Source organism: Trachypithecus francoisi, unplaced genomic scaffold, assembly GCF_009764315.1.
Source record: "Trachypithecus francoisi isolate TF-2019V2 unplaced genomic scaffold, Tfra_2.0 Lachesis_group4, whole genome shotgun sequence".
Taxonomy (NCBI): domain Eukaryota; kingdom Metazoa; phylum Chordata; class Mammalia; order Primates; family Cercopithecidae; genus Trachypithecus; species Trachypithecus francoisi.
Window position 1 is genome coordinate 64,005,539 of NW_022681469.1, and position 19,726 is coordinate 64,025,264.

Consider the following 19,726-nt stretch of genomic DNA (forward strand, 5'->3'; position numbering starts at 1 on the left):
TATTTGCAAAGTAAGAATCAATTATAATTTTTTATTCCTGAAATATCACAATGCTATTTCAGTGTATACACACACACACACACACACACACACACATATATATATATAATCAGAAAAGATGAAAATTATTATTGGGTATTGAGTAAATTATATTAAAATGACCAAAATATGCTGTAAGTAAAAATTTATAACAAATAATGATCCGGAAAATATGTTTATAGAACACAGATGAGATTGATCAAAAACATGAGGGCAATGAAAACTATCTTCAGTTTCTAATCTACTAGCTTATTGTAAGAATGATATTTGTTTTCTTCTGTATTTTTGTACAATTGCTAACAAATCTGTGAAATTTGATAAATAAATAGATATATCTATTTGAAACACAAGAATTAACAAAATATTGGATATCAGTGGTAATACATAATGATAGTACCTGCTTGGTGGAAAGCTCCATTGCTGAAATAGTAGTCGGTTCCTAAAGGAGAAAAAGAAATATGTGAGGTGTTTGGTCAATTAGAACAGTCAGCTATTAGTTAATTAACTCAAGGCACTGCTATTAGTTTTCAGAGAGAGAGAACTTCAGTGTCCACAAGAAGCAATGTGATTGGGAAATAAGACACACGAAAGAAACTGAATATATAAGGGTCAAATATGTGGAGCAGGCAATAAGATTGTGTCAGTGTCATACAGTCCACATACCTGTAGTTGACCAAGTTGGGGTTATTGCTTGCTAAAATATAAGGGAAAACACGAGCCTGCGCAGTGAGCACAGTGAGAAGGTGTTGGAAAAAACATGTTTTGGACTTGTGTTAGGTGATTGAGGGAGGGTTCAAAGAAGCAGAGCTTTGTTCTACCTTGGATGCTGTCAAAAAGCAGTGGGTAATTCTATGGTTAAGTATCTTCATACATCATTTGGAAGGGAAGAACAAAGTAAGGTTAAAGCTGTGACTGGTGAAGAAGTAGCAATAACTCGTGATAGGCAGGATAGGGTATATATGGTCATTTTTGTGGTTTCGACAATGTTCATGTTTTTGTCTGTAGACATGATTACAAAATGGTTTTGCTTTTATCTTGATTCATCATGGTCTCAGAGTGGTCCTTTCTGATGTTGGTATTCTGTGAAAATTGTTCTGTTCAACTGAAGAACGCTGCCTTAGCTGAGAGTGCCAGCCTCATTCCTAACAACACCAATGACAGCTGATGAGAGTAGGTCACTTTCCAGCTGACAAGGACTACAAGAGCTCAGGTGGGATGAGATTACTTCATTATTATCAAAAACACGGTTTCGTGTGCAAGGACTTACACCCAGGTCTTTGCCAGAGAATATAATCTCTTTAATGTCTATCAACAGGTTAACATAGAGGAGTAATAACTAGAGAAGTAACACCCACCAATGCACTTCATTAATTATTCTATCTGGAGCTTATCATGAATGTGTATAGGCTTGCATAAATAAATTGTGTTCTTTGATGTAGGCAGATACCAAAAGCCTATATAACTGAACGCATGAGTTTACATCCTTTAGGTTCACTGTCAAAGAACTGTGCTGCAGGCTATATCTTTCATTCAAGACAAACACGATTGTAATCCCAGCACTTTGGGAGGCCGAGACGGGCGGATCACGAGGTCAGGAGATCGAGACCATCCTGGCTAACATGGTGAAACCCCGTCTCTACTAAAAAATACAAAAAACTAGCCGGGCGACGTGGCGGGCGCCTGTAGTCCCAGCTGCTTGGGAGGCTGAGGCAGGAGAATGGCGTACACCCAGGAGGCGGAGCTTGCAGTGAGCTGAGATCCGGCCACTGCACTCCAGCCTGGGCGGCAGAGCGAGACTCCGTCTCAAAAAAAAAAAAAAAAAAAAAGACAAACATGATGAGAAGACAGAGACTGCTTGTGGGTTTCTGAGAGGTCTGATAAGAAAGAGGCTTAGATGGAACGAAGGATCTTAAAAGACCTCACTGTGTAGGTGACTGACGCTACTAAATTAAGTGTGAAGAGTTGGACTCCGGAGCCAAACTGCCAGGTCTCAAATTGTGATTCAAATCTGGCCAGAAATGCAGTATTAGGCAAAGTGTGTAAACTTTTTGTAATTCAGTTTTCTCATTTGAAAGTTAGATGGTGCCTCTTATAGGGTTGGTGAGAAGACTGAATGAATTAGTACATGTAAAACAAATTACAAATGTGCTTGGTATGTAGTGTTTAATTCAAATCTCTCCTCCCTCTCTTCCTCTCTCGTCTCTCTCTCTTTCACATACACCCACACCCACATGCACACACACACATTTTCATCTCATTTCCTTGCTTTAGTTTTTCTTTTTAGTGCTTATTACCGATTTTATATATATATATATATACACACACACACACACATATTATCTAATAATATATTATTAATATGTCTTAATAATCAATAAATTTTATATAGATACATATAATTCATTTTTTTGTTTTGTAAGTTTCTTCACACATCCCAAAGCAGAATCTGAGACAAAATCTTGTTTGCAGGTTTGGGGCAAGAGTAAAGAATTGAGGATTGAGAAGATGGAAAAAATCTATTAAAAGGTGTATTATGGAAGTCAATACTAAGAAAAAAAATCTGAGGATAGTTGACAATGACTCTCCAAATCGTCCACTGAGGTTTGTACCAAGAAAAGTACTTATTCATTCCATTCCTCATTCCATGCTCTCGGGGGGTTAAGTCTCCCACAGCCCCAGCTGTGACTCTAGCTTGTTTTTTGGCCTGCTGGGGCATAAAGAAAAGATTCCTCATAGGAATCAGAAATGAGGTGAAAGGATGTGAGGAGGCAGCTGAGGCGTCTCACGTGTCTTTCCAATTGCCCATCCCCCTCAATTTGGGACAGAGATTTTGGCTGTTTATTTCACAGCCATATCCCTAGCACCTGGAATCATGCCTAGTATTTACAAGTTCTTAATACATATTTGCATGAATGAATAAATGAATGAACGAATTCTTTACCAATGTTCCTCTTTCTCTCCTCTCTTCAACTTACTCTACTATACTCTCTTTCTTCCACTTAATTCATATTTAAGATAAAGATAGCCGTTCTATTAAGTCTTTCTTTGTTTCTTATAGCTTAGCTGGAATTTCTTCAAAAATAATTTAGAATAGTCTACACTCACTGCTTTTGCTTGTTCATCTCTCATCCAATGCCTTCCCTTCTCAACCCGCTGAGTCTAACTTTTATTCTAGAGAGGTGGCCTACTATCTTCAGAAGCAGAAATCACCAGTGAACTGGGTATTGCTGATAGGACACTTTTCTGTATCCACAACTATTATTAGACTTTGTTTTATATGTTACTATTGACGACTTATTCTTTCTTTACTGCTTCCTGTAATAAATTCCATTATGCTTTGGGATTCTTTATTAATTATTCCTTAATGACCTTTAACATAGTCTTTTTCTCATCCTCCAGCCACTCCTAACATATGTACTGTTCCTTGACTACTCCTTTCTACTCTCCTTTGGATGTCATTTTTCTTCCCTAGTAAGCTCTTATGTTTTTGAATGTTTGTTTGTTTGTTTGCTTGAGACAGAGTCTCGCTCTGTCGCCCAGGCTGGAGTGCCTTGGTGCGATCTCGGCTCACAGAAAGCTCCGCCCCACGGGTTCATGCCATTCTCCTGCCTCAGCCTTCCAAGTAGCTGGGACTACAGGCGCCCGCCACCAAGCCCTGCTAATTTTTTTTGTATTTTTAGTAGAGATGGGGTTTCAGCGTGTGTTAGCCAGGATGGTCTCGATCTCCTGACCCCGTGATCCACCCACCTCAGCCTCCCAACGCTTGTGTTTTTAATTACTCCCTATGTGCTATGGAACTGCAAATCTCTACTTCAAACCTGATGGATGAGCTGAGAACAGGATTTTCTTAACAAATTTAAGACAATCTGCCTGAGACACAAATGAAAGAAATGATTTAGGAGGTACATTAATGTAATGGTATAATTTAGAGATTTTCCATAGTTTCCAATTTTTATAGCTTAAATGAATTATATTAATTATTAAATATAATAATTTTACACAAAAATTATCAATCATAAAGACAACTATGATGAAAGAAATGTCTATCAACTTTTTCTATGCAGAGATATAATCTTGAGAATTTAGTAGCCTCAACTCAAAAACTAAGGCAAAACGTATCATGGATATTCAGCTTTAAAAAAAAAGTTGAAGACTGTATTTAGGTTTGTATAATATTAGAATCAATAACCAAAACAGAAAATTTAGAAGAATAAGGAAAATTTTCCACAGATACTTCTTTCATTCCAACAATTTCACGTGAAAAATAGTTATGCGGTTATTAAGGAGCTTATTTCATGAAGGTTTTTATGATGGAAAGTTTACAATCAAATTTCAAAGAAAGTGTTTCTTAGGCAGAGAAGTGTTAACAGCTAATGTAATTGAAGTGAAATTAGCTAGCTCTAAGTACTTTCAAAAATGAAGGTGATTAATATTTATACATTTCATGTTCCTTAATAATACAAAAACAAATATCTATAAGGTAGATAAAAAATATTTCATTTATGAATGTAAAACATAAAAGAAACCCTAGTACATAACAGACACCATTGTATCATATTAAGATTTTAACGTTCTTCAGATTCTAGAATCCATTAATTAAATGAAACTTATTTATTATTTAGACCAGGAAATTAATAACAGTTTGGAATAAGATGAACTATATGCTGTCTGTGGTTGAATTTTAATAGACAATATATTAAGATGACATTCGTTTAAATCAGCTATGGGGATTTTTTTTCTGAGAAATAGCGGGTAGTGAATATGACTTCCATTTAAAACAGATGTAGCTTCATAAGCGTGTTTTCATGAAACTGGTTTCAGTTGCATTTAATTGGTGTTTGAGTAAAAATAAAATTAAAACTTAGCATCTTTTCAAGGCTTTCTATGACTCCAATTTACAATTTTTTTCAGATATGTTAATCTAGTACTTATTAAACTTTCTCACTTGCAAAGCTTTTCAACCTGCTGATCCCAGGAGATTCTGACACAGCCTGTTGGATGCTAAACACAAGGACACTTTTAGAATGAGTTAATAGACTAGGTTAGGAAAGTATCAATTATGTTTTCATTTGAGCAAAAATTAAACTTTTTCATTTGTCTGCTCAGCTGTTCATGGAATATTTCACAAATTGGGTTTAAAATGTGTTATCAATGTAACTGCCTTGCAATTCCATGCATTCAGTAGAACTATAAATAAAGCCCACTGTCCTAAGAGCATTGCAACTTGATATAACCTTTCAGTCTCAAAACTAAACCCTCTTTGATTGTACTGGAAAGAAAATCCCAAACTGACTAGTTAAATAGAAATCAGCATAAATTAGGCTTTTGTATCTTCTGAGTATTTTTATAAAACAAGGTATATGTATGGAATTTTCAAGCATTTTAAAAGAGATTTTCATTTGTATAACTAGTTAACAATAGCTACCATTTACTAGTAATCTTTTTTTTTTGAGACGGAGTTTCACTCTGTCGCCCAGGCTGGAGTGCAGTGGTGTGATCTCAGCTCACTGAAACCTCCACCTCCCAGGTTCAAGCGATTCTCCTGCCTCAGCCTCCTGAGTAGCTGGGATTACAGGCATGCGCCACCATGCTCAGCTAATTTTTGTATTTTTAGTAGAGACGGGGTTTCACCATGTTGAAAAATCAGTCTGGTGTCAAACTCCTGAATTCGTGATCCTCCCGCCTGGGCTTCCCAAAGTGCCGGGATTACAGGCATGTGTCACCGCACCCAGCCTTTACTAGTAATCTTAATTTTAAAACAAAACACTTTTTAAAAGTATTTATAATCACAGTCTTTATTGTCAGACGAAAAAATTGAGGCTCAATTGACTTTAACGTGTTCAGAATCACATAATAAATACGATTGAAATTCATGTTTATGATTGCAAATCATTTCTGGAATTAGGCTTGTTTCTTAGTACTTTAATGTCTTTTGGGGTAGTTTATAGCAAATCAAAGTCATTTCTAGAGTCCTATACCAATGCTAGTTTTATTTCACCTCTTATTACTAATTAAAAATTTTATTCAAAAATGAAAATGTTCATTACTAAGGAATATTTTTCTTTCTATACTCTGATCGAGATTTGATTTCACCCCAAATAAAAGTATATTGGATGTAACTGAAACCACTGGAATATGTATGATTAGTCAGGGTGTTTTCCTGAAACCAACCTCAAAATGGGAATGGGTGTAATACTGGTTTTAATTCATGTATTTATATGAGGTTTGGTTATTCATTCTGTCAAGAACACATAATGAACATGGTCTCGTGAAGATGATAATATGGTAAAATTGACTGGTTGGGTATCATTAAATGTCTTTAATAAAATCCAAGAATATCAGATACTACCATGACCCTAAATCTTTAACTTTTCTATTTACCTTGTCAAATTATCCCTGACCTTTTTTATAGTATTTTATTTTAAATGGATTGCCTTACATGGCTCAAATAGAAACAAAGAAACAGTAAAATTTGTCTGCTTATTTCACTGTATATAGTTATGGCTTTAATGTGTTGTGGGTTTTTTCTTCCTTCCCACTGTAAAATTAAACAAAGTTTGACAGTGAAATATTCCAATTGCTAGACCACAATATATGTATGAACTTTGCCTGATAGAATAGAATGTCGAAAGTAAATATTTCTCTAAACTCTGCCCAAATATGTTTTGTCTACTTGAGTGCCAAAGAAATAATAATGACAATAATGCATAACAGAGACTATGGAAGAGAACTGAAATGGTTTTCTATCAAAGGAATATTGTTCACGCACAATCTTTTTCCAAAACTGTAAAGTCCGAAACAAGCATTTCCATGCCAGCACAATGGTATTCATTTACATTTAATTGTTACAGATTGATAATAATGAAACAATTTTTTTTTTTCTTTGAGATGGAGTCTTACTCCATCACCAGTGCTGGAGTGCAGTGGTGCAATCTTGGCTCACTGCAACCTCCGTCTCCCAGGTTCAAACGATTATTGTGCCTCAGTCTCCTGAGGAGCTGGAATTACAGGCACCCACCACTACACCCAGACAATTTTTTGCATTTTTAGTAGAGATGGGGTTTCACCATCCTGGCCAGGTTGGTCTGGAACTCCTGACATCGTGATTCGCCCACCTCGGCCTCCCAAAGTGCTGGAATTACAGACGTGAGCCACTGCATGATATCTTAAATGCTATACAAATGTCATCTAATAGCTATCAAAGGTATAAGTCGGTTATGTATTTCTCTGGAAACTGCAAAATGCTAAAAAAAAAATCTAATAGATATTAAATACTCTTACCATCATGTATGGGTTGATGACAAAGATACATTCTGAGAAACACATCATTACATGATTTTGTCATTGTGTGAAAAATCATAAAGTACACTTACCTACTACCTAGGCTAGATGATACAGTCTGTTGCTCCTAGGATATGAACCTGTGTAGCATGCTACTATACTGAATATTTTAGGCAATCATAATACAATAGTAAGTATTTGTGTATCTAAACATATCTAAACATAGAAAAGGTACAATAAATGTATGGTCGAAAAGATTTAAAAATGATACACCTGTGTAGGGTATTTATCATGAATGGAGCTTGCAGGACTGGCAGTTGCTTTGGTCAAGTCAGTCAGTGAGTGGTGAGTGAATGTGAAGGCCTAGGACATTGCTATATACCAGTGTAGACTTTGTAGTCACCATTTTTCTTTCTTCAGTAATATATTAATCTTAGCTTTCTGTAAATTTTTTACAATATAAACTATTGAATTTTTAAAACTTTTTGACTCTTTTGTAAAAACACCTAGCTTAAAACACATATTATACACCTGTCCCAACATGTTTTCTTTCCTTATATTCTTGTTCTATGAACTATTATTATATTTAAAATTTGTTATTATTATTTTACTTTTTAAACTCCTTTTGTTAAAAATGAAGACACAAACACATACACTAGCCTAGGCCTACACAGGGTAAGGATCATCTATCTATATCTCTGTCTTTCACCTCCATATCTTGCTCTACTGGAAGGAACTCAGGGTCAATAGCACATATATTTGATATCTCTATATTATAGGAGATAACACATTATCTCCTACAATAACAATGCTACCTTCTGGAATATCTCCTGAATGATCTGCCTGAGGATGTTTTATAATTAATTTTTTATAAGTAGAAGAAGTACAATGTAAAATAACAACAGAAAGTAAACTATTGAAAATGTTAGGCAATAGGAAATTTTAGGCCCATTATAATCTCATGGGACCACTGTCATATGTGGGATTTATTCTTGTCCATAATGTTGTTATGCAGTGCATGAGGATTTCCAACGTCTCATAATTTTCATAATTTTGTTAAAAGTCATTTAGTAGGCCAGTTTAAATTAACATCTTTTTAAATTAAAACTCTTATTAATGTACTAAACAGCATAGCAAAGATGTGAAATATAAACTTAAAATCCCTGGAGATATAAATAATAAAAATTCACTAAGATACAATATCACTGCAAAATTATGCACATTCTAATTCATAATATCAGAAAATAATTAATAAAAATAACCTTATTTTTACAATGTCGTGATATGATACAATTCTACAAAATAAAATGTAATTGCATTAATAGGTAGAAAAGTAAGTCCTAGAAACTGAGATTGATAATACATCATAGTCTTTGAACTGCATGAAGTCAGAGACCACTTTTATAGTGTTCATCTCTGTATCACCAGAATTTAGCATTGTGCCAGTCCCATCATATGTACTAATATACATTTATTTACAGTGGAAATTACTTAATGAACCCTGTTTTAAAAATGTATTATAACTGAAAGGAAATATGCAAAGGAACCATGACAAATGCAAAAGTAAGAGATTCTGGAAATTAGAAATTCTTAAGATAACCATATTTTAGTGTCTCCTGTAACTTCATTTGCAACAGTAGTGGCAAAATTCGTCTCCAAATATATGTTGGTAAAGGTTTTCTACTGGAGAATAATATGGTGCAGAATCAGGATGATAACTTGTGACTGTTCCTAGTTTATTTTTCTCATACTTGAGCACCTCACTTTAAGCATCGTCTCCTTGAAGAAGGCCTTAAATTCTTTAATTTCTTGTATTTCATTTTTTCATCAATACTAATTAATTCACTCATTTAATACATGTTGGTTTAAAAGACATTTTAGGTTTTGGAGATATAACGATAAAGACAAGACAGCAATTTATATATCCACCCCTGAGTGTCCGTATAGTTTTCTAAATCTAAACATACTCTGTAGTGGTCAGAGTCCATTTGGATAGTTGTTAGCTGTTGTTGTTTTTAATTTCTAAGATAAAGTACCAATGTGTTTGTTCATTGGGGTAACCTATGGGACATGGTGATTGATAAGGATTAGTCATCACTCTATACCAGACTGATAAATTAGATCACTTTGATACTTTAGCATACAAATTATTATAAATAAATAAGGCTAATGTGCCTGATTGTAAAAATCATAATAGAATTATGATTATTTTATTATTTTGAAGACTTAAACCAAGGATTAGTAGGAAAGGCTACTGGGAATGTAGCTCATTTTCAGTTTAGCTAAACTAAAATAATAAAATTATATTAGCAATGACATTTTGAGCTAAGTGCCTGTTACTGTCTTTGATGCATGACCTACAGAGTTTCTAAGTCTTCCAGTGTCCTGGTGAAATAGGTATTATGCTCACTGTTTTACTGACGGTGAAGTTCAGAGGAATGGTTTAAGTGTTCCAAATGGATTTGTCATGTAGATACGAGTGTAGAGTTTAAACCCTTTCCAGTAGAACATTGTCTAGCTTGTTATCATAAAACATCTATGTTACAATTCACCAGTTATATGTTTCAATGTTAATTATAATGCCAGTTGAATGAATATGTATTAGGAGCTTTCCATATTTTACTTCATTTTTTCTTTAAAATACTACTGAAGAGGGAAGAATAACTTATTGTATATAGTTATGAAAGTATTGGGGTAAGACATCTTGGGAAAACTGCTTACCATTAAAATATTGAATCAACTGAAAATTTTAATCAAGCCCATTCATTTCATAAACTACCACAGACACCTGAAGACTAAATGAGATCACTTGAAGTTGTCAGACTAGATACAATATTTTCTCATTTTTCTGTCTACCAACTTCTTCTAATACACGGTTTTGGTGGTGTTGTTGTTGTTGTTGTTGTTTTTCAGTTATAAATGTCTCAATAGATGTTTGCTCTATTCTTTTATCAAAAAATTCAAATAACACATTTACAGGCATTTTTTCCCATCATATGTCATTAATCATCTCAAGGTGTGCTTCAATTTAAACTATTTCTATTAGCTGACTTCCCAAAAGGAATAACAGACATGCGGTATATGTTAGACTACTCCAGTTCTCCTCTTTCCCTTCACCCACCCAACACCCCTCTCACCTGTACCCCCATTCCTCCAACCCTATACAACTCCCCTGGGCTGTCTGTGATTCAGGATAATGGGATAAATATCTGAACATTTCTTTTTTTTTTTTTTTTTTTTTGAGACGGAGTCTCGCTCTGTCGCCCAGGCAGGAGTGCAGTGGCGCGATCTAGGCTCACTGCAAGCTCCGCCTCCCGGGTTTACGCCATTCTCCTGCCTCAGCCTCCCAAGTAGCTGGGACTACAGGCGCCCGCCATCTCGCCCGGCTAGTTTTTTGTATTTTTTAGTAGAGACGGGGTTTCACCGTGTAGACCAGGATGGTCTCGATCTCCTGACCTCGTGATCCACCCGTCTCAGCCTCCCAAAGTGCTGGGATTACAGGCTTGAGCCACCGCGCCCGGCCTGAACATTTCTTAAGCATGTAAACTAGGAATCTATAACAAATTTACTGTCAGTGATATAGACCTCTCAAATTTTCTTTTGTTAACAAATGATTTCTTTAAGAAAATATAAAATAATTCATACATAAGCTAAAAATTGATTAAAATGTCTTCACTATTCTGTTATTCTGAATGTATTTCCTTTAGTACATTCATGGAAGTTACATATCATTTCAGTTATACTATCATGTGTAAAATAGATTTTAGGAGTGGGGAAGAGATTGTTCATTGAGGCAACTTACATAAATAATATAAAATGTAAATAATATATTTTATCATTGAGAAAACAAAATATGAGCCAAAAATATGTTTCTTTACATCTTTAGATTTAACCAGCATTGAAAGTTTCAAGGCTTATTTTGACTAGTGTCTGGTTTTCTAATTGACAAGCTAATTAGAAGGGTATGTATGCTAGACTACTTGTCCATACCAAGTTCGGTGTGCAGCTGTCCTGGGGGAAAGACATGCAACTGAACTTGTTGACACTTGAAATTAAGCAGCACTCACCCGAAAAACTGTCATTTCTTCCAGCAGAACCTCTTCTAAATCATGCCACGTCTCCTTAGGAATTGAAACTACTTTAAGGACGGTCCCAACATCTTTGAAAGAAAGAGGGGAGAAGACCACAAGTTAAGTAGATCTGAACAGAGTTTAGTGTTAATGAATGAAATATGTATTTGTCAGACAAAGAAGCTTTGATATCAGTCTTCCTTTTAATTTGTTTTTTGTCAAAACACGAGTAAAATACATATTCTAATGCATTTCTTGCAATTAGACAAAGTATAAGGGTAAACTATAAAGACACACTTGGAATATAAAAGACTGAATTTTTAGAAATATGTTAAGCCTTGAAGAAGGTTTTATCATGAGACTGCATACATTTTTAAAAATATAATAATCATTACAGAGATTGCCTAGGTTGGATCAATTCTTTTCATTATTTCTAAAAATATCTCCTTAATTGCCTGGTGTCTCAGAAACAAAACCTAAAAATAATATCAGTTTGTCATGACAGGTTCTTCCATTTTTATTACAAAATCAGAGTCCTACTATGAAGACTCAATATAAATGAAAAATGCAAGGAATGTTGTCAAGCAAGGGAAGTAGTCAGAGCTTCAGAGCCCTGGTTGCTCATCTTGTCATCTTAAAGTCTTTAGTACTTAGAAGTTCCTAATAATGGCTCAATGGCCATTATGTGATGAATGACAATAACCGAATTTCTCAAAGTAAACACCTAGGATTACTTATGGCTGTGGTTTTTCAAAAATGCACACTTTGGTTAATCCATTTTAGAGCATTAAGGAAATTTAACATTCAGAAGCCAAAAGCATAAAAATATTGAACACATTTTATAGAGATTTCAAACCTTATTTGTTTTTCTAATTTGCATTTTTGAAAGAGACAACTTGTTTTAATAACAAAAGTTGTCACTCTTATTTTAAGTTGGGCTTAAAAGTTATTAATTTTCCAGTATTACAAGTATATTCCTGTTCCTTGATGGAATGAGGAACAGGGGCTTATTAAATTCAAAAATTGTACTCTTCAACCTTCTAGTTCTGACTAAACTTGATCAAATCTGTTGGCCTCAGTTGGTTCCTCTTAATCAAGTTCAACAAAGTAATTGTGAAGAAAATCTTGTCAACGAAGAATAAATTACATGAGAAAAAATTTCATTGATAACTATTTTTGGAGAACCAACACGATATGTTATATGAGATGAAGACAGGTTGCTAATTTATCCCTTGTAAAGTTAAACCAAACAAAAGTACACTTTTAAGAAGATCCTTCTATATTTACAGGACCTTAGGCTACTCATAATAGTAAAGATTAAAGGTATATTAGGTTAATCTACTCAGTGCCTCTGATCGGGTCTCTGGTACCCAAACACAGCTTTATCTCTTTTCTAGATCAAGTTTTACTGAGTAGTATTTCAAACAATTTCACACAAATTGAATCAGATTACTCAACTAGGATCAATATACTATGATGTGCAACTTAGTTAAATGATAAAATTACTGTAATCAGTTTACTTTGCTGACAGATGACCCTGGTCTGTACTGACCGATAGACATCCACATCATCAGACAGTCAACACATTCATGAAATTGGTGCCTTTAAAGACACATTGCGTCCAAGAGGAATTAAAAGCTCATGATCAGGTTTATTTGGTCAAATACCCAGAAGCAAGCTTTGTTGCTTTGACAGTGAGTGAGAGACTTCTCAATACATTTAAGCCAGAGGTGAAGGAAAAGGCAAGTGTGACATGACTGAACAAACTCAATTACTCTGAAAAGAAAAGAAATTATAATTTGATGTTGAATGATAAACTAATATTTATCCGAGAGAAATACTATTTCTTATATGTTCTAAGGATATTTATAACCAGAAATTGATACTTGCAATTCATTGACTTTTATGAAACCCTGGGTCTGCTTGAGATTCTTTTATTTGGTGGAGAAACTTTCTCACTCATAAAAGTGGACTTTAATGTATTGCTCAGAACCTGACACTGTTACACCTGATAACATAAGTATTTCACAATTTTGTTATAAAACTTTAAGTCTTTAAAGCACTTATTATATGGTTGCCATTCCCCTGTAGTTAATGCAATTTTTTTTTCTGTTTCTCACTAAGGGAAAATAAATGTTATTATACAAGGTTTCAGTGGAGCACTCACTCTGTTCCCCATTGATTTATGTCAGTTAACAGCGTTAATGGAGACTAGAAATTTATTACCTTGGAATCTGACCCTAAGTAGCAAGTATCAGATTTGTAACTAGGACTTCCAAAAATAATATTACTATTAAAAAGATCAGGGAACAAAATAAAATAATATATCATAATAACAATGGAATTCATTCTTAAAATATACCTGAAAAAGTCTGTTTCTAATTATGGAATTAGTAAAATGAATTGTTAAATGTCCATAGAAATGTATCTAAGAATTATTTGAATCAATTATGTTGTTTTTCTAATGAATTTTTTTTTCTTTTCATTGTATGGCAGAAATACTGAAAAAATTTTATTGCTAACATTTATTTACTAGACGATGTTCACATTATTGTAATTTTAAAGTTCAGATAATTTTGCACTAATATTCTGGAACTATTATTGAATGTCTTGGGAATTTAAGGCAGGACTTGAGTAATATATCTTTGTTCTAAAAAGCCACTGGCCAGAAAAGTTATGATGCAATTATAAATATTGATTGCTTACCTAATCATTAGCTTTACCTGATTAAACTTATCAACTTTTCACTGAAAAGGGAATTTATTTTAAATTAGTATGTCTCAGCTTGTCTGAAAAGATAATAAATTTATAATGAAAGAATATTTGTGGTATTTACTCATTTATTAAAGGTGAATTATACCTTGAAAGTAACTGTAGAAACTGGCCTCAGTTCTTAGTATACATTTGACCCTTGAACAACATGGGTTTGAACTGTGTGGGTCCACTTATATACAAATTTTCATCTGCTCCTACCACCCTTGGGAGAGCAATGCCAACTCTTACTCTACCTTCTCTTTAACCTACTCAACAGGAAGACAAGGGCAATCCAATTCCACTTAAGGAATATTAAATATATTTCTCTTTCCTATAATTTTCAGAACACTTCCTTTTCTCTAGCTTATTTTATTGTAGGAATACAATATCTAACACATATGACATACAATATGTGAAGCTAATCAACTGTTTATGTTATAGGTAAGGCTTCCAGTCAACAGTAGGCCATTAGTAGTTAAGTTTTGGGGAAATCAAAAGTTATATGTGGATTTTCAATTGCACAGAGAGTTGGCACCCCAACCCCTGTGATGTTCGAAGATCAACTTTACTTAATCAGTTAAACATAGTGCTCTGGAAAAAAGTTTACAGTTGAAATTTAAAAATTTACCTGTTCCGATAAACATAACATCATACTGTCCATCTTCTGCATCCACTCGGTCTACTACAATTTGTGTAAATTGATAATTTACATCCGTTTTGATCATTATTGGGCGATTGTTTATAGGAAACACTGGATTGTACATGGCTGGATGACTTCTTGCAAAGGTTATAACATCATCAGGAAGGTCCTTTGTAGAGTCAAAACCACCAAATGTTTTGCTGGGACACTATTATGATAAAGAGAACAGTATCTTTTGATTAAAATCTAATAAACATAACTGTACATCATACAATAATACATGGCCTCAATGGTTCTACTTAAAATAGCAGTTCAGGCCAGGTATGATAGCTCACACCTGTAATCCTAGCAATTTGGGAGGCCGAGGCAGGTGGATCACTGAGGCCAGGAGTTCCAGACCAGCCTGGCCCAACATGGTGAAACCCCATTTCTACTAAAAATACAAAAATTAGCTGGACGTGATGGTGCATGCCTGTAGTCCCAGCTACCTGCGAAGTTGAGGCAGGAGAATTGCTTGAACCTGGGAGGCGGAGGTTGCAGTGAACTGAGATCATGCCATTGCACTGCAGCCTACGCAATAGAACAAGAATCTGTCTCAAAAATAAAATAAAGGAAAAGAGTAGTGCAATATATAGTATATATTTCCCAAATATATTTTAATTCTCAGTGAGATTTAGTTATGTCACTAATTCTTAGGCAAAATTACGAATGTATGTAATGAATTCAGTGTACAGGAGAAGTTTGGTGCCTCTATTAGTGCCATAAGCATGAGTGTTATTAGTAAAATAGATGAAGTATTTGACATAATGAATGGAATATACTACAACTAAATGCAATTAATCTTTGAATTAGAGATGCTCAGAATAATTTTATTGAATACATTTAACTTTTTACTATGGCATCATGCTAAAATACAAATTCTCTTTTCAAACTGAAAAACAATATAAACTATTCTTTATTGTTTTGTTTCTAACATAATGCTAAAAAAGTACCATCGAGAAATGTAATAAATAAAATAATCACAGTGATAAGGAAAAGTGTTATTCAAAGTGTTTAACAACCTGCATTGCACAAAAAGTGACCAATCAGAATGCATGTCATGACCAAGCAGAAGCGAAAATGGCCCCAGCAGCCAGAAAGATGCTGGTTTTGCACTGGCGTAACCTCACCTCTGGATGTAAACACTGTATGTAAGACAATACAGCAAAAATGACAAATTAAGATTTCACCATCTCCTTTCACTATAGTTATTGATGCAGTGCAAGCATTTATAGAGTACAATATCTCCAATCTCTTGCTTTTAGTCTTACACTTAAGTAATTTCTACTATTTAATGTAAAAGCTTGGGAGCTAAAATGTAATTATGAGAGATTCCTGATCTTACAAGAAGCTTAGAATGAGAAATCAATTGTCTTTGCCACTAGCTTGAAAAAATTAATAATTCATGAGAAATAAAATGAATGTGTTTTGAAATGGGAGGAGTATATATAAATACACACATATATATGTCTATGTATGTGTATATACATGCACAATAGTACAACAATATAACAGTTAAGGAAAGTAAGGCTGTATTTCTTGTTTTGTATGTAAATTATAAAATTAAGGTTATAGAAATATCAAACATTTATGTAAAAACCTGGAAGACACGATAAAGTGTATTTTCATGAGACTGAAAATTATTTCTGCACTTCTCTACTAGCATGTAAAAATAGTTTGCAAAAATTTAGAAATGTGTTATCAAAAATTAAAATAAGATTTAATAATTTTAGATTTATATCTTACAATGAATTTAAGCACTGACATCTGTAAAGAACATGTTTTTAAATGTGAAATTTCATTCACTCATGGAAAATCTTCGTCTTGCTTTAATTTACAATCTTGAAATCTTTTTTTTACATTACAGGATACATTTAATATCTGTCTGTAGCTGCATTGTTTTTTGGCCTTTGGCAGAAATATATTCATCTCATAAACACCTAAGCTACTTACAGTTCCTGGCCGTGGATAGGGGACTCTTCCTTGATAAGGCACCCACTGATAGTTGGGTCCATCCCTGTGGGCATACGGACCAAGGAACACCCTTCTCACATCACTCATGCTGTACATACACACGGCTGATCCCTTGAAAATGTTACTGAACAAGACAGCAAGAATAAAAACAGATGTTCATCTTTGTACAATGGTAAGAGAAATATTGATACTGAGTTCTTACATTTTTGATATTATTTATTAAAATATGAATATAAATTGTTAGCAATAATGTTTAGGATTTTTCTAGTCACGTGTATGCATTTAACAATACACAAAAGAACAAAAAATTGTGATTTCTTAAAAATAGAAGGCATAGCTGAAAATGGCTTTAGTACTCAGAATATATGCCTTCATATGAAACATAGAGTACTAGGTTTTGATAGGAAAAACAAATACATATAAGCTATAAATGAATAGGTAATTTTAATATCATGGGGAAATTTTTAAAAATGTAGATTGAGTCTCAAGCATTATTACAGAACCCAGGAAACTTTTAAATTAGCAAGAATGTTTAAGAACTCACTTTGTAGGCTGAAACTAGTACAAAAAATAGTGTCAAATGATGTGTCACATTGTATTATTTTTAAATTCCCAAAAGTATTAGATCAAGTAGGAAGTTGATTCTTGTGAAGACACTTAAAATCAGCTCTTTCTAACACAGAAAATAATTACGTTAGTACCTATTTCACTCAATTAAAGTGGAGAATTACAGCAATTATACTCATCATTTCACTAAACGAAAATTTTGTTCGCTAAACAAAAAATCAGGTAAACTGGAAGCAAGCCACTGAATTGCCACAATTTTCCATTTTATTAGGCTTATAGAAATGTGGCTTGAGTAATGTATTTATACAAAGATATTAAACAGTTGTGCACATTTAAAATATTGAATGCTTATCTTTTAACCAAACTTTCCCCCTTGAAAATTACATATAAATCAGACCAAATGAACAACATGGGCTCTCTACAGTTTATTATTGGAAACTGCTGCATATAGAGAGCGTTTCATAGACTGCAAGCTTCATGAGAGAAGAGACCATGCCTGGCTTCTTTCCGGCTACCTAAATTATATATCACATGGCATTTCAGAGAGTAAACCTCAATAAATACTTATAGAATTTAATAACATTTTCATAACAGAACAAATAGCAAATTAGTGCATACTTGATACATCACACCTTGTAATGTTTGGGTTATATATCCCCTTTCCATTGTTCTTTACGTTGCTTATCTTTGATTAAATCAGCTGTCATCGAAATACTTAAGGAGTATGATATGTAGCTATTAAAACTCACATACAAATATCCATTCTATTGAAATAAATAGGTGAAATTATTTTATCTCTAGCTCTCAAAAGGTGGCAAACGGCATGGGCATCACCTGGGTACTTGTGTGAAGTGCATATTCTTAGGTCGCATTTAATTTCTATTGAGTCAGAAACTCTGGAGGCAAGGCCTAGGAATCTGAATGTTACCATGCTCTCTAGGAGATTCTGATGCAGACTCAAATTTGAGCCACTGCACTAAGCAATGAGGAACCAGAAAAAATGGATTAATATTTGTTTGAGTCTCTTAAGTTATATAGCTTAGTCATTCTGTTTTTTTTTTTTTTCCAAAGGGAAGAAATATTATTTAGGTATGAAGAACTTCAAATAGTTTTAGAAATACAGATTTCTTAATTTTTATGTGATTTTTTAAATTATTGAGTAAAAACATCCAAGCAATTTGTAGTGGCTTTAATAGTCACAGAATAAAACAGTGTTGGACATTGCAGTTAATCATTTTCTTTACTATCAAAGTTACTTGCACTACTTTTCCTGACTTTTGATTTTAAATTATTTTTCTTTTAACATTTCATTCACATCCCAGTGCATATCCTTCTTTATATGCATCTAAATGTATATGTGTTTCTTTCAACAACCCCAGGTAACATGAACTTTATACTGAATGTAATAGCCTGGAGGGATATAATCTCTGCTTAATTGACAGCAAGACTTAGGGAGCATGAAAAATAGGAAAAGGAGAAGTGTGAGGAAAGAGGGAAGGAGGCAAGAGGAAGAGAGAGAAAAAGAGGAAGCAGAAGGGGAAGGAAGAAGGGAAGGAGCCAGTAGAGAAAGAGCAGGAAAAGCAGGGCAGGGAAAAAAGGAGATAAAAGGACAAAGAAATTAAGTTTGAGTTTGACACTGGTTCCAAAAAATAAAAAATAAAAAATAAAATAATAATAATGCTGTAACACTGAAGATTTTTGTTTGTTTTTATTATGTGCTGTAATGCTGAAGATTCTTGTTTGTTTTTATCGTCTTTTTATGTGGTTATAATGTAACCCTAGTGCTGTAATGCTGAAGGTTTTTGTTTGTTTGTTTTATGTCTTTTTACATGATTATTTTAAAATCTGGGTTATAAGGTAGATAATAAAAAACCAAATGGAGTCTCAGAAAAAAAAGTAGATTTTTTTACAAAGAGAATCTATTTACTCACTTAAAAAGTTTTAAAACTATTTATTACGACCTAACGGGTCTTCAATTGCTGTATTAATAACTTTTCACACAATCTTAAAGGTTGAGAAGTGATGATTGTATTAATAATTTTTTAAATTACCTAAAGGCAATTTAAAAATTTGTTTTGTAAACAATCAGTTTTCTCCAAAAATACACATTTCTAGTTTAGTTCTAGGGTTAAAGGTTTAAAGACCAAAGAAAAGTGTAGCAAATATCCCATCTGTGGAACAGACATACTGGGAAGAGCCATGAACTGTTTTGACATCTGTAGATGTATTTTGTCCCCAGATTCCCATACTAATCATCTGGCAAAAGATAGGACTTTCAGTGGAATTGCTGATGGGCTTTTCTCTTATCTCATTCATTAGCAATTGACTAAAGTGACAGAGAGATCAAGAGACAGAGAATTGT

At 33.7% G+C, this 19,726-nt stretch overlaps 1 protein-coding gene across 1 annotated transcript in view; it reads right to left on the minus strand.

Moving 5' to 3' along the window:
• Positions 1–19,726, minus strand: part of SEMA3A (semaphorin 3A) — a 220,546-nt gene that overhangs the window by 26,270 nt on the left and 174,550 nt on the right. The window contains exons 10-13 of the mRNA XM_033193060.1: positions 16,777–16,921; positions 14,773–14,992; positions 11,388–11,479; positions 437–478 (exon numbers count right to left, since the gene is read on the minus strand). Coding sequence (XP_033048951.1) covers positions 437–478; positions 11,388–11,479; positions 14,773–14,992; positions 16,777–16,921 — 499 coding nt within the window. The remainder of the gene's footprint in view (positions 1–436; positions 479–11,387; positions 11,480–14,772; positions 14,993–16,776; positions 16,922–19,726) is intronic.